The 25,511-nt window shown below is 45.9% G+C and overlaps 1 protein-coding gene across 2 annotated transcripts in view; it reads left to right on the forward strand.

The window, feature by feature from the left end:
• The first annotated feature begins 1,387 nt into the window (after nt 1-1,387).
• The window catches only part of XKR7 (XK related 7), a 33,650-nt gene continuing 9,526 nt past the window's right edge, over nt 1,388-25,511 (forward strand). For both annotated transcript variants that reach the window (XM_007523064.3, XM_060188273.1), the window contains exon 1: nt 1,388-2,444. In XM_007523064.3, coding sequence (XP_007523126.2) covers nt 1,858-2,444 — 587 coding nt within the window. In that variant the 5' untranslated portion in view covers nt 1,388-1,857. The remainder of the gene's footprint in view (nt 2,445-25,511) is intronic.

The following is a 25,511-nucleotide window of genomic DNA, read 5'->3' on the forward strand; positions in this document are numbered from 1 at the left end:
CTAAACCAAGTTTCCTGGCTCCAGAAGTTCAGACACAAAAACGTGTCTGCTGCTGCCTGTTTGAACAGACTGATTGTGGGATGTGAAAGGTATGGGAGGTAGAAGGGCTGCCTCTGCTTGGGTGGGAACCAAAGATGAGAATCTAACTCTATCAGGCCCCACCCAGGCATGTGTGAGAAAGTACAGGTCCAGAAACAAGTAGTATCTGAGCCATGGTCCTAAGAGGATCTGGGGTCAGAGCTTCTGTCTGTACAGAGCTCTATGCACTCTGAGTCTCCCTGATAGGTGCTGCTGGAGAGAAAAAGCAGGGTTATTGTCCCTGCGTATATCACATTAGGATTCAGATACCCCTCCAAGTTCCACCCAACCCACAGAAACTCCTACTAGTCTACACATGCCCTGGATAGGACTGTCAGATTTTAATCCAATCTGGGAAGCTCCCTCAACACTTAGTTCTTTCTTGATGCTTTCTAGCTTTGAGTCACAGCTGGCACTCCAATTGCTGGGACTAAAGCAGTCCCTGGACAGGAAAGGGGTGCTGGGCTGAAGGACTGCAGATGGCTGCTCCTTCCTGACCCTGGGCAGCTGCTTCCCTTCATCTTCCCTCCCTGCCACTTGAAGACAGCATGGTCCTGGCACCTCCACTCCTCCATTTTCTTTCCTCACCTAACTCTCCTCCCCTTGGCAGGTGGTGAAGCCTATTTTGGAATCAGACGATGGGCTTGAATATGACTTAGTGAGTAACACTGAAAAATTAACTTCTGCGACTTAGTTTATTCATTTGTAAAATGGAAAGAAAGGTAAACTGCCTCACAGATTGTAAGGGTGCAATTAAAAACCGCATAGTACTTAGAACAGTTCTGGGCAAGAAGAAGCTGCTCATCCAATCTGAGACCAAAGAGAAGGATGAGTAGGAGGCATCCAAGATGAATAAAACACCCTATCTCCTCTCCTGGATTACTGTCATATTCTCCCTCTGCTCCTCTATGCCAGGCTGTTAGCCTGTGAATGCCTCTCTCTGGCTCAGGGTCACATTAGTCCCCTGCTCAGATTCTGTAGTGGTTCCTGATTGCTCCCTGGATAGAGCATTTCTGACCTTTATGGATGTCATCTTTCAGAACTCTCCAGCCCCATCTTTCCACCGCTGTGGAACTGTGATCCAGACTTTTTTGAAAGCATACTCTCCTGCATCAGACCAGCAGGTCATGGTGCTTGCTCTTCCCTCCACCTGGAGTTTCCCACTATCCCTTCCTCCTTTGTATTACCCAATTCCCTGAAGAGAGGGAGAGGGAGGGGGAGAGAATTCTCGGTGATGCAGTTTTCTGAACCTCAAAACAATAAGAAAAGGGACCTCTTAAGATCAAGGAACGCAATGAACAATATGCTCCAGCTCAGGAAATAGCAAGTGGTGTGTTAGCAGCCCCTGACTTCCAGGTCGCTGATCCTCCCGCCCATGTCAGACCCAGACCTCTGGAGGCAAACAGAGGACGTGCAAGCGGAGGAGACGAAGGGAGTGAAGGAAAGAGGAAAGAGTGGGGGTACGGCGGAGGTGAGAAGCGTCTAGGGCCCCACATCTCTGAGGAAGAAGAGAGAGGGTGACCTGGGATGCTCTCCCCACTCCCACTCCTCTCGCTTTCCCGGGGTTCTGCCCCATTCGGCCTCCAACCTGGCGGGGCTGGGGGCGGCGCCGAGGTGAATGAATAATTGAAAGGGAGAGAAGGAAGAGGAGGAGGGTGAGGAAGAAGTGCAGGAGGAGGAAGAGGAGGAGGCGGGAGCCGCCCGAACAGGGTCCTCCCCGCTCGGCACCCCACCCCCTCCGCCGCCCGGAAGTCGATCCCCGCCTCCTGCTCCGCCAACATGGCCGCGAAGTCTGATGGAGCGGCGGCCGCCGCCGGCCCGGGGCCGGAGGGGGCGGCTGGCGGAGCCCGCGGTGGTGCGGGCGGGCGCGGGGAGGCGCCGGCGGCGGCGGCCGGGGGGCACGGGGTGGCTGGGGCCGGAGCCCCCGGGCCGCGCTACGAGCTGCGGGACTGCTGCTGGGTGTTGTGCGCGCTGCTCGTGTTCTTCTCCGACGGCGCCACGGACCTGTGGCTGGCGGCCTCCTACTACCTGCAGGGTCAGCACACCTACTTCAGCCTCACGCTGCTCTTCGTGCTCCTGCCTTCGCTGGTGGTGCAGTTGCTCAGTTTCCGCTGGTTCGTCTACGATTACTCCGAGTCTGCGGGGGCCCCTGGACCCGCCGTCAGCACCAAGGACAGCGGCACCGGGGGCCCCGGCGTCAGCACCAAGGACAGTGTCGTCGCCTTTGGGACCAAAGACTGCAGTCCAGAGCCCGGGCCCCGGCCCGCGCCCTCCTCTGCGCGCACCTACCGCCGCCGCTGCTGCCGCCTCTGTGTCTGGCTTCTGCAGACCCTTGTCCACCTCCTGCAGCTCGGCCAGGTCTGGAGGTAGGAGATGCGCAGGTGGAGGGAGCTAAGTCCCAGGGAGTTGGGGGTGGCGAGGAGGCTGCCCGCCACCCCCGCCCTGTTCTGACCTCTCCAGGCCCCCCTTCCTGTCCTGACCTCCGCCCCGCCCCACCCTTTTGCAGCTCTGATTTCTCTGCCAGCTCCTATCTTCCCTCTGCCTTCAAATGCTGACCGACCCCAGTGCCATCCACTCTGATCAGGCTACTGAGGGAGAAGAGAGAAAGTGACCCTCAGGGATGTGTGAATGAGGAAAACTGGGAGGGGGAAAGGGGGGGGACCCTGGTGTGAAGCTTGGGTCAGAGCTCCAGGGTTCCCTCCAGTCCTCAACCCCCCTCTACCTGAATGCTGAGCCTGGGTTCAGGAAAGTCCTAACTTACTTTCAAAAATTCTCAGTTTGGAATTTCAGTTCATTCCCAACCTCACAAGAGAAACAGAATTTGGAGCAATTAAATGTATATCCTGCCCGGAGTTTTTGTACTTTTTGGGAAGAGTGTGTTGGATCAGACTGAGAAACAATCTGACTTCTCTTTTGTAGGCGTGCTCTTTTGCCTCCTCAGCAGGGCTAAGAAGATTGGGAATCTTGAATGTGAGACTAGATGGCTACTGGCTATCCTTTAACCCCACAGCAGTAAGACAAAACTGAGGCTTTGTACAGAAATCCCACTTCTGGGCTTCTCACTCTGCTAGGACTGAGGGTGTCTGCTGAGTTGAAGTGAGTTATTTGGGTGGAGGGGGGGTCTAAACTTGGGGTTCCTCTTGAATGAAATTGTTCTAATAGCTTAGGCTGTACTGCTTACTGTCAGAAGGAACTTGCCTACTTACTATATATTCTTAGATAAGCCCTTCTCTGCCTCTGAGACTCAGTTTCCTTACCTGTGAGAAGACATAGAATCCCTACTTTTCTCATATTATTCTCTGCCAGCACATTTTTCATACTTGCTGGAATGGTCAAGTGTGAGAAGTTCTATGTGAAGACTCTATAGACTAACATACCTTTAGGAATATAATAGATACTCATAGATGTGGGGAAAGCATGGGAAAAGTCAAAGTATCTCTAGAGATATAAAGGATGATTGTTCTGTTGTTGTTACATTTATTCTGCTACTTGTTAATACATTCTGCTTAACTCAGAAGATTCAGTTCTGAGCTGAGGGTTGGAAACAGGACTCCTAGGGTTTGTCCCAGCTGCTCACTTGCTGTGTCACCCTTGTTATGTTGCCAAATCTTTCTCTGCCTTGGTTTACCTTACCCATATATGCCTGCCAAGATGATGTGTATATTCCATTTAGCTTGCCCCAGGGAGGGTGATGGGGGAAGAGGGGTGGTGGAGCTCTATACACGCAAGGTGGTGTTATTATTATTAGCATGACACATAAGAATATTCATGTCTACATCCAGGAACTAATCTGCATTTATCATTCTGTGCCTGAGTGGACAGATGGTGAAAGATATTTTTAGATTCTGAAATAGTAACTTCCTATTCTTGGTAGCCAAAGCTTCATTCCCCTTTCCCTTCAGCCTAAAGTGGGTCAGCTGACTACCTCTCCTCTTCTCCTCCCATTGGTAATAGTTCACCTACAAAAACCAAATACTTCCTTTTGAACATAAACTGAATTTCCTTAAAAAGGGGGCAAAAGAAAACCAACAAGGGCAACAAAAGGGAATAAATAAATATTTTTTAAAAGGGGGGGCAAAAGATAGCCACAGGGTGGGGGGAGTGACTGGAGGTGGTTGAATGTCTATGGAACTCCATGGTTCTTAGTTAAAAGAAACAACTATTTCCACTTTTTCCTCATTTCTAAAGTGAGGGAGAGTTGGGTTGAAATAATTCTGTGGAGATGATATACTAATGACCATTGGGTTGAACCTGACCAACAGAGGGTTTTTCCCTTCTCTTTTTTCCTTTTCAATAGAGACAGAAGAAACTGAGAGAGAAGGGGGAGATAGAGAGGGAAAGAGAAAGAGAGACACCTGCAGCACTGCTTCACCACTCCTGAAGTTTCTCCCTGCAGATGGGGACTTGGGGGCTTGAACCTGCAACCTTGTACACCCAAAGCTATACCAAATGTGCCACCACCTGGTCTTCTCCAACAGTAGTATTTTGTTTGATTTATATAGCATTTTTAAGATCCCAGAGTCCTAGTTTCTCTTGAGAAAAAGAACATGAATCTAAGAGTATAAGACTATAAGAATTTAGAGAAGGGTGTACATATTCCATCTTGTCCAATTCCATTCTTGTTGATTGTCATTGAATTGTTTCACTAGGCATTAAGTGCACAAGTGTTCTAATTCACAGTTCTATAACAATTATTTCATTAAGCACTCATTTTGTGCCAGTTCTGCTGCTTGCCACTTTACCTATTTGATCTCCTCATCTGTCCTAATAACCCTGTGATATAGTTAGTATTGTCATTCCTATTAATAGATGAGGGAATAGAGGCTCAGAAGAGGGATATCCTTGCCCAAGGTCACACAGCTCATGACTAAAAGGGCTAGGACTCAAGACTCTGCCTTTAAAGCCCAAGTTCTATTTATCCACCCTGCAATCCTGCCACTAAAATGTCCCCCAAGCTCAAAGAACTATGAATCTGAGATCCCAAGATTCCAGGATGATAGAAAGTCAGAGCTTCTGTTACACTGAGATAAGAATGTGAAAGGAAAGGAGGGAGTTGCACTATGTGGGGAATGATGAGGAGACAATGTGTATTGTGGGGGAAGTGTTGGACTGGGGACTGGGTAGGATGGGGTTGGGTACCTACATCTTCACCGGATTTGTGACAGGTTTGCTAGATGACCTTGGGTGACACTCTCTCCACTCCTGGGCCTCAATTTTCCTGCATGTGAAATCAGAAGATTAGATTTGATGACCTTAAAACCTTCTCTTTTTAAAAATTCTGACTCTGGGTCTAATAATCAGAGCTAAAACTTGTCAACTTCATGTTCTGAAAGTTTTAGATTCTAAAATGGCTCAGGGTCTGACTAAATGGAAGGAAATTTAGAGAGTATGGCATTTCAGAACTAGCATTCCTAGAAATTAAACGATGTTCACTTACCATGTGAAATGTTCCCAGAGTGAACAGGTTCACTGTTGAGCAGAATGTGATGCAGATGTTCTGACTTGGGGTAGTGAGGAGAGTCATGGTGAGTCTTGGAGAGTCAGGCTGGGGAACTGGCCAGTCGCTGAACTCCCGATTCCATGCTTCCCATTTTGAATAAAATAACTTAAATAATAGATACCTTTTAGTTCCTCACATGTACACAATACCAGACAAAAACTCAAATTCTTTGAGGAGCCAGGTAATGCAGACCTGTGTCAACACATAAGAGAACATTATGGGATAAGCAGTGTCCTAGAGAAGGAGAAGTTTCTACCCACCTCCAGTTGATGGTGCCACAAGGAATTTGAGCCCAGTATTTCAAGTCTTGATTTCACAAGAGAAGTGGGAAATTGGCATGTTTGTGGGAACCCTTCCAATTTTCAATTGCTAATTAAGATTTTTTTAAAAGTAGAATAAACCAAAGGAAACACTTTTGTAAGCCTGTTCTTTTTGTTACCTCTAGTCTAACTCTTCACAATTGATAAGTTCTTTCTGCACATGAGATCTATGCCCAAACAACCCTGAGCAGTGAGTGCTATTATTATTGTTTTAGTTTTTAATATTTGACTTATGCTTTTATTCATTACATATGAGAGAATCTCATATGAGGCAGAGAGAAGGGGGTGCGGGAGATAGATAGAAGGAGACAGACACCAGAGCACCATTTTAGTACATGCACAAGGAGGTATTGAACCAGGAACCTGAGAAATGAGAGTCCAATACTCTAATAATTGACCTATTCCTCTAGTCATGTTTATCACTATTTCAAATACAAAATGAAGCTTAGTAGGGGAAGGAATTCACAGACACTGTGTATCTACCATATCCCATGAGATCCTCAGCCACATGATCTCATTTTACTCTGAAACCTTTACTTTAATGCTAATTGATATACCCACTTATTAAAGTGAGGCTCAGCAAAGTCAAGGTAGCTCACTGAGGAAGTGGGGGGGGGGGAAGAGGTGAAGTGCCAACACTGCTTTGTCCAGTTCCTAAGTTCAAGTTCTTTGCTTATTGTATGAGGGGATCCCAGAGTAATGGTTCTATCAGAGACTGACTGATTGATCCCTGGGAAAAAAATCACAGTGACCCTTTGACATGAATCTGCTGGATACCAACCTTTGTTTTCACCCCCTCCTCACCACCCAATTCTCTGAGATGTTAAGCCACTCAGTGCTGTTAAGCCAATTAAAGTCCTAACCCTGTCTCCTCTGACCCCGTGGGTAGCAGATCAGTAAACTATGAATCCAGCTTTTCCTAATCTTGACCTCACTGAGTCTCAGCTTTGCCTAGATAAGCATGGCTTACTAAGCCAATTAGTGGGAGAAGATCTGGCATGTGATTTTTCCCAGGCTGTCAGGATCTGGGGACTCCAAAATAAGGGAAGAGGGAGACAAATTGAACCATAAGACCCTTTCTCTAATATCATCTCTATTTCTAGGTTCCAGCACTGCTCCCTCTGCCTCCTCTCAATATGAATCCTGTATTCAGTAGCAGTTCTGAAATAGGTTTTTGGCCTATTGAGAAAGTTGGGCTGGGGTTTGGGTTTGGGATGGGTGGTGGGTGGTAGTGCAGTCAATTAAGCACACATGGTGCAAAGCACAAGGACCGGCATCAGGATCTCGGTTCAAGCCCCTGGCTCTCCACCTGCAGGGGAGTTGCTTCATGAGCGGTAAAGCAGGTGACTATCTTTCTCTCCCTCTCTCTGTCTTCCCTACCTCTCTCAATTTCTCTCTGTCCTGTCCAACAACAACAACAACAGCAATGGCAATAACAACAACAAGAAGGGCAACAAAATGGGAAAAATGGCCTCCAGGAGCAGTGGATTCATGGTGCAGGCACTGAGCCCAGCAATAACCCTGGAGGCAAAAAAAGAAAAAAGAAAAGAAAAGAAAAAAAGTTGAGCTCTCTGTTTCCCCTCTAGGAAGCTATAATATATTCTTGGCATGATGGTTAAGAACACTCACCCTGGATTCAAATGTCCTGAGTTTAAATATTGACTATACTTTTGATATGTGATCTTGACAAGTGGTATAATCTCTCTGCACCTAGTTTTTATTTTATCCCTTGTAAACTGGGAATCATAATGGTACCTACCAGTTGGGTTGTTGGGAGGTTTAATGAAATAATGTTTACTAAGGAATGTTTACTTGTTTTGCAAAAGAATTGTTCTATCATTAAGTATTCAAAACTGTTGGCGATGATTAGAGGCATCAGCCTGGGCTTTGTTCCCAGTGGAAGATTTGCTCATTGAGCAGGTGGCCAGGGAGTGGTAGGGAAAGCAAGAGGGCCTCCAAGGCCTCCAGAGCCATAGGGACACTGTGGCTGTTCATTTAATCTGTAGTCATTCAGCAAATGTAGTAAGCACCTGCTGTATACCAGGAAAATTAGAATTATGAACAAAGTGGGGGGGGACACTGCATTTTTTGAGATCAAGAATATAATGTGGTGGGTGGGGGCAGGCAGTGGCACACCGGGTTAAGTGCACATAATACTAACTGCAAAACTCACGCAAGGATCCCAGTTCGAGCCCCCCTCCCCAGGTCTCCACCAGTGTGGGGGGGTGTTATTTCACAGGTGGTGAAGCAGGTCTGCAGGTGTCTATCTTTCTCTCCCCTTCCCTATCTTCCCCTCCTCTCTCCATTTCTCTTTGTCCTATCCAATAAAATTGGGGGGGGGGAGGAATGGCTGCCAGAAGCAGTGGATTTGTACTGCTGGCACCAAGCCCCAGTGATAACCCTGGAGGCAAAAAAAAAAAAAAGAATATAATGTGGCAGGCAGGGGAAATAGCATAATGATTATGCAAGAGGCTTTTATGCCTGAGTCTCTGAAGTCCCAAATTCAATCCCTGATAACTCCATAAGCCAGAGCTTAGCGGTGCTCTGGTATCTCATTCTGTCTCTCATTAAAATAATATAAATAGTATAATAAGAATAATATAACATGAGAAATCAGTAATTAAAATGTCATGATATAGATAAGATATAGTGGGTCTGATAAGTACCATGGAAAAAAGTGAAACCAGTGGAGGGTAGATAGCATAATGGCTTTGCAAAGAGACTCTTGTGCCTGAGGCACCAAAGTCCCAGGTTCAATCCCCAACACTACCACTGGCTGAGCAGTGCTCAGGTAAAAAGAAAGAAAAAGAAAAAGGTGAAATTGGGAAGTGACCTACAGAGTACCTTAAAGGAGGGTATGTCTTTTTGAGGTGATGTGGTGAGGACTGGCCTTTATGATGAGGTAGCATGTGGACAGAGGGCAAAATACCATGAGGGGAGTTGTATGAAGGAGATCTTGGGAAGTATGTCCTTTCTAGAAACAGGCAAAAGGAAGGAGAAGAGCAAGAAGTCCTTAGTGGCAGAAGGAGGGAGAGAGGGGAAGGGTAGGAGCTAAAGATGGGCAAGTTAGCTAGGACCAGGTTACATAGAACTTCATAGACCACTGCAGGAATTTGAGTTTTCAATCTGCATGAGATGGGGGCCGAAGGAGACCTCAGCCAAAGGGGAATAAGGGTTGACTTGTGTTTGACACACTGACTAATGGATAGGAAGTAGAGTTGTGGGCAACAAGGGCAAGCCTGGAGACTCATGAGGAGAAAGCTACTTAATGATTCTGGTGGGAGAAGCTGGGGACTGGATCAGGGTATTAGCATGGGAGGGGGGCTCTGTCTGATTCAGGCAGAAATGGACAAGGATAGTTTTCATCTTTGCTAAGTTTCCTCACTGAGGCAGATAGTTCATGGTTAAGAGCTCATATTCTTAGAGTTAAACATACCTGTATCTGCCACTGTCTGTGATTTAGGGCAAGTGGCATAACATTTGTGCCTTCGTTTTTCTTGTGTAAAATGGACATTCTAAAAACAGTATCTCTCACACGTGAGTTGGGGGAAGTAAATGAAACAATGAATATGTAATGTTTAGCACAGTGCCTGGAGTATTGGCAGTGCTCAAGTCTTATTACCCACTATTTGGATTAGTGATAAGACAGGTGAATGGATGGATTTCACAGTGGTTTTGACACTTTGTTTTATGATCCTTTCAGTATCATTTCAACGTGACTATATACGTCTTTCCTTTTCTCTCTCTCTCTCTCTCTCGCTCTCTCCCCCTTTCTTTTTTGAAGACTTTATTTATTTGCTTGTTAATGAAAGGGATAGGAGGAGAGAAATAGAACCAGAGCATCATTGGTATATTTGTTGCTGGGGATCCAGCTCAGGATATCATGCTTGAGAGACTTTGTCCACTATACCACCTCCTGGATCACTCTTTCTTTATTTCAATGTTAATTACTTGTCTAAGATTTTCTTTTGACAGTCCCACAGTTGAAAAATGTTTACAATCCCTTTGCAGGGTTGTTTCAGTCCAGCCTCACCACCCACCTCCTAGGAGTTTCCTCCAGGGTGCTCTGCACCACACCCCCTACCCCCTACCCCTCCACTCCCTGCCCAGCCAGCAACAACAGGCCATTAGGGCTGCTTCTAACAGACACAGCGGTGGCAGCAGTTGGGCCCATCGTCCCCTGTTTGATCTATAAAGACCACACAGGAGAAGCCCTGGAAGGGGAGGAGGGGAAGCTGCCTGGCTTTGAACCCCAGCAGCTGGGGTGAAGGTCCCTGGGGAGAGAAGGGAGGATGGGTTGGGATCTACTCTTGACTGCTCCATTCACTACCCTGCCTTTGTTAGGGCCTTGCAATTCCTCCCCTGGGAAACCCTATCAACCTCCAGCTCACCTCCCTCTTCACCCCACCCTCTCTCCACCTGCAGCCAGGACAGTTCTGAAGCTCAGACCTGACCTTGCCACTCTAGAGACAAAAGGCCAGTCCCACCTCCCCCCCTTGTAGGAAATCCAAATCCTTTGGCCTGGCATCAAGACCCTTTGCCTCCTACTTCTTTGTCTCTTCAATGCTCTAACCCTCCCCCTTCCTCCCCAAAGACAGACATTCTTCCTTCAGACCCCTGAGCAGTTGCCTGAAGTCTTTCCTTCAGCAGGTATCCTTCCTGTGCTCTTTCAGTGAAATTCTGCATATGTTTCAAGGCCAAGCTCAAATGCTACCTCTTCAGAGAAGATTTCCCTGAACACTCCCAACACATGCTGCCCTGTCCCTCAGACCCTACCTCTTGCTCCCTCAATCAGGCAAAATATAAAATGGAAATTACTTGGTTATGTTGCCTGTTGATAAAAGGCAACATATGCAGCCTTTTGTTGAAGTCACAGACAGTACAGAAAAGGTATAAAGAAGGTTCCCCTCTGGGGACAGAGCAGTAGGGCTAGAGAACATTTGTTTTACTAGCTATAAATGCCTTTTGTGCTTCACTTTTTTTTTACTCTGGTTCTTAAGAAATACATTCATATATTCACCTGTTTTTTAAATCTTATATATTCAACCCCAGAGGTGGTGTAGTGGATTAAGGGTTGGAACCTCAAACATGAGGTCTAAGTTCAATTCCTGGCATCACATGTGCCGGAATGATGTTCTGGCTCTCTCCTCCTCCTCTCTCATAAGTAAATAATTAAATTAAATAAATAAAAGTTTAGATATTGCTGAAAATTATAGTTGCCACTTACAGAGACTTAGATTAAATCATTCCACTTTATAACAACCCCCTCAGGGAATATGGTAAATAAGGATCATGGAGTTCAAACTCAGGTTCTTTCATGTATAAACTGTGCAACCTTGGGTTAGTCACTTTACCTCTCAGGGCCTTGATTTCCTCATCTGTAAAATGGAACAACAATGTCCTTCTATAAATGGTCACTGTAAAGGTTTATTAACATGTGGAATATACTTTCCACAGTATGCAGCATATCACAAGTATTCAATCAGTATTAGCCAGCACTATTGACCCATATTACAGATGTGAAAATTGAAGCACTGAGTGATAATAGCCTCCTAGTTAGTAAACAGCAAAGCTAGGGTTTGAAGTAATACATTTGGGCTCTCAGGCCAATGTGTATAACCACCAATGAAATTGCCTTCTGCTAGTTAAGCAGATTCTTGTAAAATAATCATCATGCATTGCTTTGGGAAGTAAAAAATAAAAGTCAGAAAGGTATTTAAAATTTTTTTTATTATATTTATTTATTGGATAGAAACAGTCAGAAATTAAGAGGGAAGGGGGTGATAGAGAGGGAGAGAGACAGAGAGACACCTGCAGCCCTGCTTCATCACTCATAAAGCTTTCCCCCTATAGGTGGGGACTGGGGGCTCGAACCTGGGTCCTTGTGCATTGTAACACATGCGCTTAACCAGGTGCGCCACCACCCGGCCCCTTGGAAAGGTATTTTTAAGGTGTTGCTTGTCATCACCCAGGCTTGGCCACTCCAAGTTTATTTTCATAGGTGGATTGATAGATAAACACACTACAGCACCAAACCTTCCTCCAGTGCTGTGGGGGTTGGGCTCAAGCCTGGGTTGCACACTTGGCAGAGCACTATCCAGGTGAGCTAATTTTCAGCCCTCAACATTTTTACTTTAAAGGTACTCACTCCTAACATTCTGGGTAGTTCCTCTCAGACTTTCCCCCAGGCATAATTACTCATTCTTTTTCAGTCTCACAGCCCTGATCACATTCTGTTGTGATTGAATGCCTACCTAGCTAGTTTGCCTGCCAGATGACAAGCCTCTGAGGAGTTGAAGCTTTGTCTTTTCTTCTTCCTCCCCACTAAATTGACTCAGAATAGACCCACTGTTACCATTGGTGGCCTCATATCCAGACAGCTCTAGGGAGGTTCATAGAGGACTCTTAGTCTGTGGAATGTGCTGAAACAGACTTTGCATCTGTGAATGATGGTGTGTGTGTGTGTGTGTGTGTGTGTGTGTGTGTGTGTGTGTGTGTGTGTGTGTGTGTGTGCGCGCGCGCGCAATATGGAGACACTCAGCAGTTGTGGGTAGAGCACTGAAGGTCACTAGGTCTATATTCTTGATTGTCCAAATGGTCACCAGACAAATACAGGCTAGAGATGATGCAAATACACAAAGAATAACTCAGAGCTGCTTCACAGGGGTATACAGGTGTGGCTAGTAGGTGGTAGAGGAGGTATCATTCCTTGTATGCAGTAGACATTCAATAAATAGGTTATGAATAGAATCTTTGAAAACAGAATTTTGGGCAAGACACTTATTATTGGGGTTCAGCTGCCCAATCTGTAAAGTCCATTTGGAGGATCAATAAATCTGGGTGAGTTTTCCCAGGACTTGAACAAGAGAGCACAGTAGCCACGGACTCTGGGCACTGACGCAAACCCTGGTTCAATGACTTCCAAGATAAGTGACCCTGAACAAGCTACAGTCTCATTTGTGAAATGAGCATATAGAAAGTATCCATGACCTAAAGGTCTAGCAAAAATACCTTGAGAAAGTAAAATTGCACAGGATGTGACACATGCTATCAGCTCAGAAAAACATGATTATTACTACTGTAATTATTGACCCAAGTTGCCCAAGCCTATCCTACTTACTTAGTAACAAGATTAGAGGGGTATCAGGGTCTTAATCAACCTAACCCTTACTGATCCCCTGTCAAGGAAGAAGACTTATTCTGTGGCTCCAGAAATGGCATGAGGACAGAAGTAACCCAAGGCTAAGGGTGGGGGAGATAGCCTAATGGTTATGCAAAAGACTTTTCTTGCCTGAGGCTGTGAAGTCCCACCCTAAGCCAGAGTTGAGCAGTGCTCTGGTAAAAATAAATAAATTAGGGGGTTGGGTGGTATTACAGTGGGTTAAGCACACATGGCGCAAAGCACAAGGACTGGTGTAAGGATCCGGGTTTGAGCCCCTGGATCCCCACCTGCAGGGGAGTCGCTTCACAGGTGGTGAAGCAGGTCAGCAGGTGTCTATCTTTCTCTCCCCCTCTCTGTCTTCCCTTCCTCTCTCTGTCCTATCCAACAACATCAATAACAACGATAATAATAACCACAACAATGGTAAAATAACCAGGATAACAAAAGGGAAAAAATGGCCTCCAGAAGCAGTGGATTTGTGGTGCAGGCACTGAGCCCTGGCAATAACTCTGGAGGCAAATAAATAAATACATAAAATTAAATAAATAAAAGAAGGAAAGAAGGAAAAGAACCCAAGGCTAAAGGGAGGCAGGATTTGTTTGAAAACATAAGAGAACACCTGACAGTCAAGCTGTCCAGAGTCAGTGGACTTGTTCCCAAGAACATGAACTACACATTAGCAGACATGTACAGGGAAGTGGCTGATTTGGTCAGGGAAACTGTAACACATTTGATTTGGGTGATAAACTAGATGATCTAACTCTGTAGCCCCTTACCAGCTTTAAGAGTCTATAGATTAAACTATAAGATAGATGCTTTATGATGCTTAACCATCAAAGTAGAGGTTGAAATGAGTGATCTATGGGCATATCCAACTTGAGGGTGTGTTTGACCACTACAGTATTTTATCTGATTAAAAAAAAAACTTATGAGGAAGATGTTTATATATACAAGAAGTCGGGAGATAATGTTTCCCCATATAGCATCACCAGCTTCAACAATTATCAGCTCACAAGAAGTAGAGTTTCAACTAGACCAGCACCATCCAATAGAAATTTCACCATCCGGGAGTCGGGCGGTGGCGCAGTGGGTTAAGCGCAAGTGGCGCAAAGCGCAGGGACCGGCGTACCCGGTTCGAGCCCCCGGCTCCCCACCTGCAGGGGAGTCACTTCACAGGGGGTGAAGCAGGTCTGCAGGTGTCTATCTTTCTCTCCCATCTCTCTCTGTCTTCCCCTCCTCTCTCCATTTCTCTCTGTCCTATCCAACAACAAAGCAACGTCAACAATGGCAATAATAACCACAACGAGGCTGCAACAACTAGGGCAACAAAAAGGGGGGAAAATGGCCTCCAGGAGCGGTGGATTCATGGTGCAGGCACCGAGCCCAGCAATAACCCTGGAGAAAAAAAAAAAAAAGAAATTTCACCATCCAACAGAACTTTCTGCAGTGACAAAAATGCCCTCCTCTCCTCTGCTCTCCTCTCCTCTCCTCTCCTCCCCTCCCCTCCCTTCCCCTCCCCTCCCCTCTCCTCTCCTCTTCTCTCTCAGCAGTGTAGGAGGGTTCCTTTGACCCCACACCCTCTCCAGCATTTGCTGTTGTTACCTTTTCTGATGTATGACATTGATGTCATCGTTGTTAGATAGGACAAAGAGAAATGGAGAGAGGAGGGGAAGACAGAGAGAAGAAGAGAAAGATAGACACCTGCAGACCTGCTTCACTGCCTGTGAAGCGACTCCCCTGCAAGTGGAGAGCCAGGGGCTCGAACCGGAATCCTTACACTGGTCACTGCACTTCATGCCACATGCGCTTAACCCACTGCGCTACTGCCAGGTAACAACAGCAAATGCTGGAGAGGGTGTGGGGTCAAAGGAACCCTCCTCCTACACTGCTGGTGGGAATGTCAATTGGTCCAACCTCTGTGGAGAACAGTCTGGAGAACTCTCAGAAGGCTAGAAATATGATCCTATGATCCTGCAATTCCTCTCCTGTGGATATATCCTAAGGAATCCAACACACCCATCCAAAAAGATCTGTGTACACATATGTTCTTGGCAGCACAATTTGTAATAGCCAAAACCTGGAAGCAACCCAGGTGTCCAACAACAGATGAGTGGCTGAGCAAGTTGTGGTCTATATACACAATTGAATACTACTCATCTGTAAAAAACGGTGACTTCACCGTCTTCAGCCGATCTTGGATGGACCTTGAAAAATTCATGTTAAGTGAAATAAGTCAGAAACAGAAGGATGAATATGGGATGATCTCATTCACAGGAAGAAGTTGAAAAACAAGATCAGAAGAGAAAACACAAGTAGAACCTGAAATGGAATTGGCGTATCGCACCAAAGTAAAAGACTCTGGGGGGTTGGAATACAGGTCCAAAAAGGATGACAGAGGACCTAGTAGAGGTTGTATTGTTATATGGAAAACTGAAAAATGTTATGCATGTACAAACTATTGTATTTACTGTTGAATGTAAAACATTAATTCCCCAATAAAGAAATTAAAAAAACAAAAAACTCATATGTTATTTTTTAACTGATTGCCAGTGCTTCCAAATTGTTTTTTTTTTCTTTTTGCACAAATATCATAATTTCCAGCCATTGGTGAAAAACTGAAATTTCAGCCACACTGGGTTCCCATTCAGAACAATAATCAGCTGAAGCTGAGGGGCTGCTGCCTGTCTAGACAGGGCTCCCATCTGTTGCTCCCAGAGTCTCTCATTAGCACTAGTCCTATTATCAAGGACTCCACAGCCAGACCAAAAGCAGATAGAAGTAATGCCATGGAGTCAGGTGGTAGCGCAGCTGGTTAAGTGCACGTGGCAAAGCGCAAGGACTGGCGTAAAGATCCTGTTTGAGCCCCAGGTTCCCCACCTGCAGGGGAGTTGTTTCACAGTCAGTGAAGCAGGTCTGCAGGTGTCTATCTTTCTCTCTACCTCTCTGTCTTCCCCTCCTCTCTCCATTTCTCTCTGTCCTATTTAACAATGATAACAGCAATAACAACAACAATAATGACTACAACAATAAAACAACAAGGGCAACAAAAAGGAAAATTTAAAAGAAGAAGAAGAAGAAGGAGAAGGAGAAGGAGGAGGAGGAGGAGGAGGGGAAGGGGAAGGGGAAGGGGAAGGGGGAGAGGGAGAGGGAGAGGAAGGAGAAGTAATGCTCCATCACTGTCTTGATCTCTAAGTACCTTCAGATGCCATTCGGAAACTAGAATCTAACCCTTCTGTTCCACTGCTCCATGACATCACAGTTCTACACAGGGGTACCAAGAGGGAGGAGGAAAACACTAGACTGGAATATGAGTCTTTTTAATTTTTTTTAACCAGAGCACTGCTCAGCTCTGGCTTATGGTGGTGCAGGGGATTGAACCTGGGACTTTGGAACCTCAGGTATGAGAGTCTGTTTGCATAGCCATTATGCTGTCTACCCTCCACCCAGGAACATGAGTCTTGAGTTTACTTTCTGCTTTGCTAAGCTCATCCCAATGTTTTGCTGGAGAGGTTTCCTGTTTCTCTGGGGGGTGGGGGGGAGAGCACTGGCTAAGAGCTAGCTATTCAAGTAAGGATAGGAAAGGGTCTTGGCTTTTTAGGCTGAGCCTAAAATTAGTGACAAGGAAATGATTGACCTGAGCCCAGCATATAAAGAGGTGCTGTGACTCTTGAGGGGGCTGCTAAGGAGGAGGTGACAGCTCAGTTCCTAGCACCTCACAAAATAGGAGCCAAACTTGTAAAATCGCGTTCTTTACTGACATTTATGACTCACTTGGCTGCCATACCCAGGAAGGTCCCCTTTTGCATCCTTGAAGGAGCATTCAACTTGGAGGAGTGGGTAGGTGGGAAAGGGATTTTTGGGCCATTTCCCCCAAGAACTTCTAGGGTCACTGCTAGTAGCTGTATAATGAGGGTCCAGTGTTTTCCTGGAGGAGCAGTAGACTGTGTCACCCCATGACCTTTAGGGACAGTCATCCAGTGTTGGCATGATGTTTAATTAATGTCCAGGCTCCCCCCCATCGCAGTGTGACCCCCTTCTAGGATCTCCCCTGTTGCAGTGTGACCCCTCTTCTAGCATCCCACCCCTGACACCCTCTCCACTTCACACCTCTCTAGCTGCCCCACAGCAGTCTAAGCTCATTCCAGCCTCAGGGTCTCTGCCTAAAAAGGACTTCCCCAATGCCAGTCAAATACCTATTCTTTCTATCTCAACTCAGTGTCACCTCCTCAGAGAGATCTTCTCAAATCTCCTACCCCTCTCTCAAAAGACTTCTTTGGAACACCTCCTGTCATTGTGTCATTTTATCTTATTTTCTTTTGAAATATATACGTCACAAATTGAAATGGTCTGATTTACTGGCTTATATATTGTCTGTCTCTTTGTCAGTAGGAACTATGGCTGTCCAGCTGTTCTCTGCACTGTCCCTAGTGTTTGTCATATAATTAATACTCGATCTATGTTTCATGTTTTAAATGAGTGAATGGAGAATGTGAATGTGCTTCATATGCTCTGCCTTACAAGCTGTGTGGGTAACGGCACTCACGTGTGAAGGGGGAAAAGTCAGTGGGAGAAAGGAGACCTGAGTTTAGAACTGGGCTCCATCTTTTACTGTCTGTGGCATCTAGGACAAGCCATTTCCTCCTCTGAACCCCTCTGCTCAATCCCACCTTAAAAGGTAGCATTGAAATCAGAAAGTGATGATAAGGTACTCATAAAATGCCCGGCTCAGTGTTGGGCATGGTACCAACATGGGTGGCTGTAAAGAACTATGTGATTCAGCAGCCCCCAGGGAAAGGAGACACTGGACTTTCCAAACTAGTTTCTGGTAGAGATGAAGCCCATTCTGAAGCTGGCTTTCCTGGGACCCACTGAATCTCTCCTCAGGAGGCAGAAGGTTAGAGAAATTCTTCAGAGTGATTCACAGGGTGGGGTCTTCTTTAGGGCTTTGCCCACCCCAGAAAATAACTGTCACTCATAAAGACTTTCTGTGTGCTTTGTTAGAGTCCTTACTGCCATCAAGGTTTGTGAACCTGATGATTCTATTTTTTTTCTTTTTAAAAAAAATTTTTCCCTTCTGTTGCCCTTGTTGTAGTTATTGTTGTTGTTATTGATGTTGTTGTTGGATAGGACAGAGAGAAATGGAGAGAGGAGGGGAAGACAGAGAGAGGGAGAGAAAGATAGACACCTGTAGACCTGCTTCACCGCCTGTGAAGTGACTCTCCTGCAGGTGGGGAGCTGGGGACTCTAACCGGGATCCTCACCAGTCCTTGTGCTTTGCACCACGTGTGCTTAACCCGCTGCGCTACCACCCGACGATTCTATTTTCTTTTTAACTAATTAATTGAGATGGAAGAGGGATATATACATATACATATACATATACATATACATATACATATACATATACATATACATATACATATACATATACATATACATATATATATAGAGAGAGACCTGCAACACTGCTTCACCACTTATGAAGCTTCCCTCCTGCAGGTTCAAGCCCCCAGTCCTTGCACACAGTAATACATGAACTTAACCTGGTATACCACCAGTTGGCTCCTATGATTCTATTTTCTAAGTGAGGAAACTGAGTCTCAGAAAAAGGGAACTTTATTTGCCATTCACTATGCATTTCTGACTACCTACCATGTGTCAGGAACTTTGCTAAATTCTGGTGGATACAGTGGTGAGCAAAACTGGCATAGCCCATTTAGTGCTCAGTCTAATGGGGAGCCTGGGCATTAATTAAACATCATGACAACACTGAATGACAACCATATTCCATGGGCTTTAGACATGCTCCAACAGGACTCCATACTCCCACACAGAGGAAAACAGTACAACTGGAGAAGGGCCTGGCCTACCTTGGGAAAGGAGTAGTAGTCACGGAAGGCTTTCTGGAAGTAGCCGCTGAACTGTGATCTGACATAAACACTGAAGTTAGGCAAGTGAAGGAACAAGGGAGTTTCAGGCAAAGGAGCAACACGGACAGAGTCCTGAGTTGGGAAAGAGCAGCAAGTAGTCAGTCAGAATGGCTGCAGCTCAGAGAAGTGAAATGAGTTGAGGTGGGAAATGGTGAAGGATTTGGTCTTTATTTTAAATCCATGGGGAGCTCCAGAAATGTTCCTGAGAAAAGTAGTAATGAGATTAGAGGGGAGTAGTACTCTGACTGTTGGGAACAGAATTAGAGGGAGACAAAGGTTGAAGGCAAAAGACCAGCTGCCAGGGCACAGATTAGGATGATCCAGACAGAAGGAGACTCAGTGGCATTTACAGAAATTTTGGAGAAGTGACTTGCTCAGGGTCAACAGGCAGAAAAATCAGAACTCATCCCAAATCAGGACTCCCCCATTTCACCACAGGGCATGGGTCCAGCTCTGAGAAGACAGAGATGGGAGGAAGGAGACCAAGGCTGTGCTGCTTGGCATTAGGTGACTTGAACAGAATGGTCACATGGGTTAGGGAGAAGTACTTGTGTTCAGGACACAAATATTAGGCCTGAATGTTACCAGAATTGGCTATATAGGTAAATGGACTTTTGACAGACAAAAAATCAGATTATTTGGGTTCATTTTCTAAGGCAAGATTGAAGACAACAAAAGGGGTGGACTTCCTCAGAAAGTTTGGTGAAGAACTTGAACCAGGTCTTCTGACACTTGGTGACTATCGTCACCTCTCTATCAGTATTCTCTAAACCCACATAATCCCAGGTGAAACTTCTAGGTTCATCCCTGTCCAACATGGGTCCTCCAGGGCAGCAAATTGCATGTTCTCCATGTGACTATGTAGGCAACTAAAGAAACTGAAAGACTGGATGGGAGGAGACTCATCCACACCCACCCCTATGCGCGCACACACACACACACACACACACACACACACACACACACACACCTGATCCCATCTCTGGTTCAGAGGTCCAGGGAGAGCCAAGTCAGAGTTCTGGGTTAAATACAAATTTACCATGTGACTTTATTCAAATTTCAGCCTCTTTCTGAATTTTATTTTTTAATTTAATTTTAATATTATTTTATTTCATCACAGCACTGATCATCTCTGGCTTATGGTGGTATAGGGGATTGAACCTGAGATCTTGGAACCTCAAGCATGAAAGTCTTTTTTCATAACGTTTATTTTATCTCCCCCATCCTGAAACTCACTTTCTTTACCTGCAAAATGAGATAATCATAGTACCCACCTCAAAGATTTGCTATAAGAACTGGACAATATATGCATATAAGGACTTAGCATGATTTATCACATTCAGTGATCAACAAGTATGAGTTGTTGTTATCACCTGCACACTTTCCCCTATAGACGTACAGAGCAGTAATAGGTTCAGTTGAGAGGGGATGTCCCACTTCCCCAGCTGGGACTCTGAAGAAGAAAGCCAGCTAAGGTGGGGAGGGAAGGAGGTTCCTGGATGGAGCCAGAGCGGGGGAGCCTCTGGAAGCTGCTGTGTTTTTGGCCCAGAGCTGTGAGGGGGAGTGGAGAGGGGCGAGAACACACACTCGGAAGTGCCGACACTGACAGATGGAGGAGCTGAGGATGTGAGAGACACAGACAGACAGAGAGACCTAGATCCGGAGAGAGGAGGAGCAGGTGGGGAGGACTACCGGAAAGCTGGCAGTCATGCTGAGCCATGAGCTGAGCATCGGACCAGCAGATGGACCTAGCAACCAAGAGACTGGAAGACAGAGAGACAGACCAACACGGTCTCCAAGATACAGAAAGGCGGGCAGAAAAGCAGGCTGAGCATCCAAGGAGGTAGATGATTGTTGTGCTGTCTGAGGGACAGACAGACTGATATTCCTGGCCTCTGATAGCAGACAGATACACTGACCCAGAACCCCAGGGCAGATTGACTAAGATCAACAGATGGGTAGAGTGCTTGTGAGACTACATGACCCATAGTCTAAGGGATGGACAGGTGGACTGATGGGCCAGGGTCCCAGAGTGAAGCTGACTGACAGAGGTGCACAGACACAGGGGGGAAAGAGAGAGAGAGAGAGAGAGAGAGAGAGAGAGAGAGAGAGAGAAAGGGAGAAGGAGAAGGAGAGGGAGAGGGACAGGGAGAGGGACAGGGACAGGGACAGGGACAGGGACAGGAAGAGGGACAGGGAGAGGAAGAGAAAGGCTCAGGATCTGAATGCAGACATGGGAACAGGCCCAGACTCAAGCCAGGCCTAACCACTTGATTAGAGACTGAGTTCAAACTAGAGATTTGGGTAACCTAGAAACAAAGAACAGGAGAGAGGCAGGGTGCTCCAGACACAAGGCAGGAGTCTCCTGGCTTCTCAGAGATGTGGAGTGTCCTCATCCTTCTCCCATCCTTTCCCTCCTGGGTCACAAATACCATTAGGCCTGGGGAAAAGGCAGTGGGTTCTTTCCATTTATTGGCCCTGCTGCCTGCTTGTGCAGTCAGTGGGGTTTGGGAGAAATGGCTTTTGGTATCCTTGAGTAAACAGATGTCACACTTGCTGGCTTCTCTCCTGCTGGCCTCAGGCAGATTAAAGCTAGGAGCTTCCAGGGTTGGGAAGGCCCAACCAAGTGAGCAACATCAAAGGTGGCTTCCTGGAGGAGGAAGAATAATGAATGAGCAATGAGGACAATAGTTGCCTGCTGGATGTGTAAACTCAAGCAGAGAATCCTCAGTGCCTCTGAAGTCAGAAGAGAGATACACTAAGTAAACACATAAGTAAATGTTCCTGTTTATTTACTCAGCAAATTACTTACCAAGCGTCTACTGTGTATACTGATGCTGGGGGCACAGTGGCAATCAAGAGAGATGAGGTCCCTACAATCATAGAGTCACAGTGGTCAAATAAGAATAATAAATTAGTATATAAGATTGTTTTGTAGTGTGTGGTAAGAGAATATCAACAGGGCGATGTAATAGATGAGAGTGATGTGAGGGCAGAGTGATTGACATGGGGCAGACTTGGGCTATGTGACCTGAAAGGCTTCTCTGAGATGAGCAAGAGAACACAGTCATAGACGGATGTGGGGAAGGAGAAGTTTAGGCAGAGCAGGACATGAGTGCACATATCTTGAGTTCAGGATGGACTTGGCTGTGTTCAGAGAACCCCCAGGGCCTATGCAGTGCTAAGAAGGAATGAAACAGTGGCTTGAGAGGATGTGAGAGAAGCAGGCAGGACCAGATGGTTTAGGGCCTGTAAGCCAAAGGGAGATGCTTGGATTTTGTTCCATGTGTGATGGGAGGCCCTGGGAAGGTTTTGAGAAGGGAAATGACATGATCTGACAGGTTTTAAAAATATCCCACCAGTTGCCATGTGGCAAATGGGATGCAAGGGGGTGGGTAGGAGTGAACACAGGGTAGGAGTAAACACAGAGAAGGCAAAGGATAATGGTGGTCCAGAGCAGAGTGGCAGCAGGGGAGACAATGTACAGAACTGATGAGGTGTGTTTGGGAGGAGAGAAGGCACATGTGCACTTTTGCGCATGCACACACACACACACACACACACACACACACACACACACACACCATAAGGTTGAATTCCTTTTCCTCAGAAGGAGCATCCTTCTATGTAGGTGGTACCAGTCTCACTTGCCATGAAAATCAACTTCCTTTCAAACAGTGGAATAGAGTGGGCTTCCTGGAGGAAGTTTCTAGAAAGACTGCTTGGTGATTAAGATAAGCCAGAGGCTTCCAACTAGCATATGTTCTCCCTTTCTATGTGCTGATCTCTCTACAATTTATAGATTCTCACAAGTAGGAGGAAAGTGAGGCTCAGAGAGGCAGACACTATCTAAGGCAGCACAGTATCAAGGGCCGAGTTAGAAGTAAACTCACTAGTTCAGTATATTACCAACTTGCCTTTCTCATCCTTACCCCAGGGACTGTGACACAGTTAGTATGACAAGTCTGCTCTCTTTTTAGAGAAGGTGAAACAGAGGCTCAGGAAAGCAAGTTGCATATCCTAGAGCAGGACAGCTTTAAGGGCTTAGTAAGCCCCACATCTATCAAGCATAGTAAAATACAGAAACATCAGACATCACATGTAAATTATATATAACCAGATAAAAGCCAAATTGCAATTGACTGACTGATATTATGTTCTGTTTTGCAGATGTTTAATTAAACATTTATTAATTTTGATTCTGCAGTTTTCCCCATTTTAGAGCCAAATTTTCTTCCTGGCCTCAAATGTTTTGTTAGGCCCATGAAAACCTTGTAGTCCCTTGGCAGTGAACACGTAGTGCCAGCTGGAAGGAACAGCACAGTTTTAGGTCCTGTTGCCAAATGGGGTCAGAGTGAGGCTGAATCCAGCCCTTTCATCCATAGCCTGTGGTGTGGTCCTTCCACGTACCTTACTTACTCCATGTTCTGGGGACTCAGAGGGCCTTCTTCCTTTCCTTTTGCCTTCCCTGCCATGACTCAGAGCCTCCCTGGGTGGGGCGAACTCTTTGTCTGCTTTTAGCTGGGAGCTGGCAGAGGAGGGGGCAGGAGTGGGCGGGAGGTGGGCAGGCAGCCTGTCAGATGGTGATGATGGATGCTGGCCCGGCCAGGGCCTCTCTCATGCTGACCTGGGCTGGGAAACAGATGGTCTTCCAGCCTGAGAGAAACTTCCACAGTGTCATCCTCCCACAACTCCCCAGGCCCCTTCACATTAGACCAGCTGGTCTCTCCTTCCTGTTCAAAGCTGGAACAGTGGGAATGAGGTCAGAGGGTGATGGAAGCTGGGGAAAGTGGTCTGTGTTCAGGGTCTACAGACGCTCCGGGGACCATCTTGGTTCTCTTCTCTTTCCATTCAGCTCTGGCCATCTCCAGCTCTGCTCTCTGCCACTCCTCTGTGCCTTGCCTTATCTCAACCCTGTCATTTCCAGCCTGGACCAAACCCCAGCTTCTCCTGGCTTCCCTCCAAGCCAGCCTCCAGAGCATGCTTTCTAAGCCATGGAGCTGATCACATCATCCCTGGTGCTGGGGTAGGTTCAGATTTAGAATAAAATATGAATGTGTCAGTTCCAAACTTGATGTCCTTCACAAGTCTAGTTTCTTTATACTCCTGCCCAGCAAACCACTAAACATCCCACTAAAAGACTCTTTGCCTTTGCCTCAGCTGGTTCTTCCACATGGGATATGCTCTCACCCCCTGGATGCCTTCAAACATCCCCTGGCTTTTAACATAAAATCAAATGTCTCTTCTTTGGGAAGTCTTCCCTGACCCCTTCACCTAGTCAAAGTTACCTATCTTTTCTCTGGGTTCCCAAATATCTTAGAACATCTGTTTACCACTCTTTTTTTCCCCCATGGACTGCAAAGGGCCTGGAAAACATCAATTGATCAACACATGCTTGGTATGTGATTCAGTGATTCTTGTTGTAGGGTTTGTTTGTTTTTTTTCTCATCAGTTCCGTCACCAATGGTCTGTGTCCTCATCTCTACCCCCATAAATAACCACTATAGTTCTCCCAGTCTTCAATATAGGTTGAATTTTTTTTTCCCATTCATATGTTCAATTCTCTACATCCTACATATGAGTGAAACCATTCTGTAGTTGATAAGTTCTATGGCTACAATAGTCAAGGGTGGAGCTATTGGACAAGTAACCAGGGAAGAGAGAGGATATCAGATCCAAAGTTTTTTGTGTATAGGTACCCTCTCATCCTATATGGTGAAAGTATCTGAGAGTTGCAAAGTCTTATTTCATCCATTTAATCCTCATACCCACTTTAGAAGGAATTAGCTAAGGCTCACAGAGAATCATATTCAAAAATTACTCAGTAAATTAGAAATAAAGTCAGGAATTGAACTCAGGACTTCAGAATCCTTTCCATGCCTCCTACCAGAGTGTCATTTAATTAAGCTTGCAATCATACACAGATTGAGCATCTGCAGTGTGCAAGTTGACCTTGCCCTCACAGAGGTCACAGTCTAGGAAAATGTATGCAGAGCCCACCCCCAGTGGGGGGGCATTGGAGGGTAGTCCTAGAAAAAAATCATATTTAAAAACTTACCCCTTGGGTTGGGGAAATAGCACAGTGGTTTATGCAACCAACTTTTTTTTGTTATTGTTGTTAAACCTTTTTTAAAAATCTTATTTGATAGGTCAGAGAGAAATTGAGTAGGAAGGGGGAGAGATAGGGAGACCCCTGCATCACTGTTTTACCACTCATGAAGCTTTTTCCTGCAAGTGGGGACTAGGGACTTAAACCCTGATGCTTGCACATAGTAATGTATGTGCTTTACCAGGTGTACCATCACCTGACCCCCTGCAAGAAACTTTTGTGCCTGAGACTCTGAGGTCCCAGGCTCAGTCTCTGGTACCACTATAAACCAAAACTGAACAGTACTCCATTTCAAAAAGAAAGAGCTGGGCCATGGAAGAAGAGTAAGAGTTACCAAAGACTGGGGCTGGGGCAGAGTTGGGGAGCAGGGCAGGCAGGGTCTTCCAGGGAGATAGAACAACACATACAAAAC

Source organism: Erinaceus europaeus, chromosome 1, assembly GCF_950295315.1.
Source record: "Erinaceus europaeus chromosome 1, mEriEur2.1, whole genome shotgun sequence".
Classification (NCBI taxonomy): domain Eukaryota; kingdom Metazoa; phylum Chordata; class Mammalia; order Eulipotyphla; family Erinaceidae; genus Erinaceus; species Erinaceus europaeus.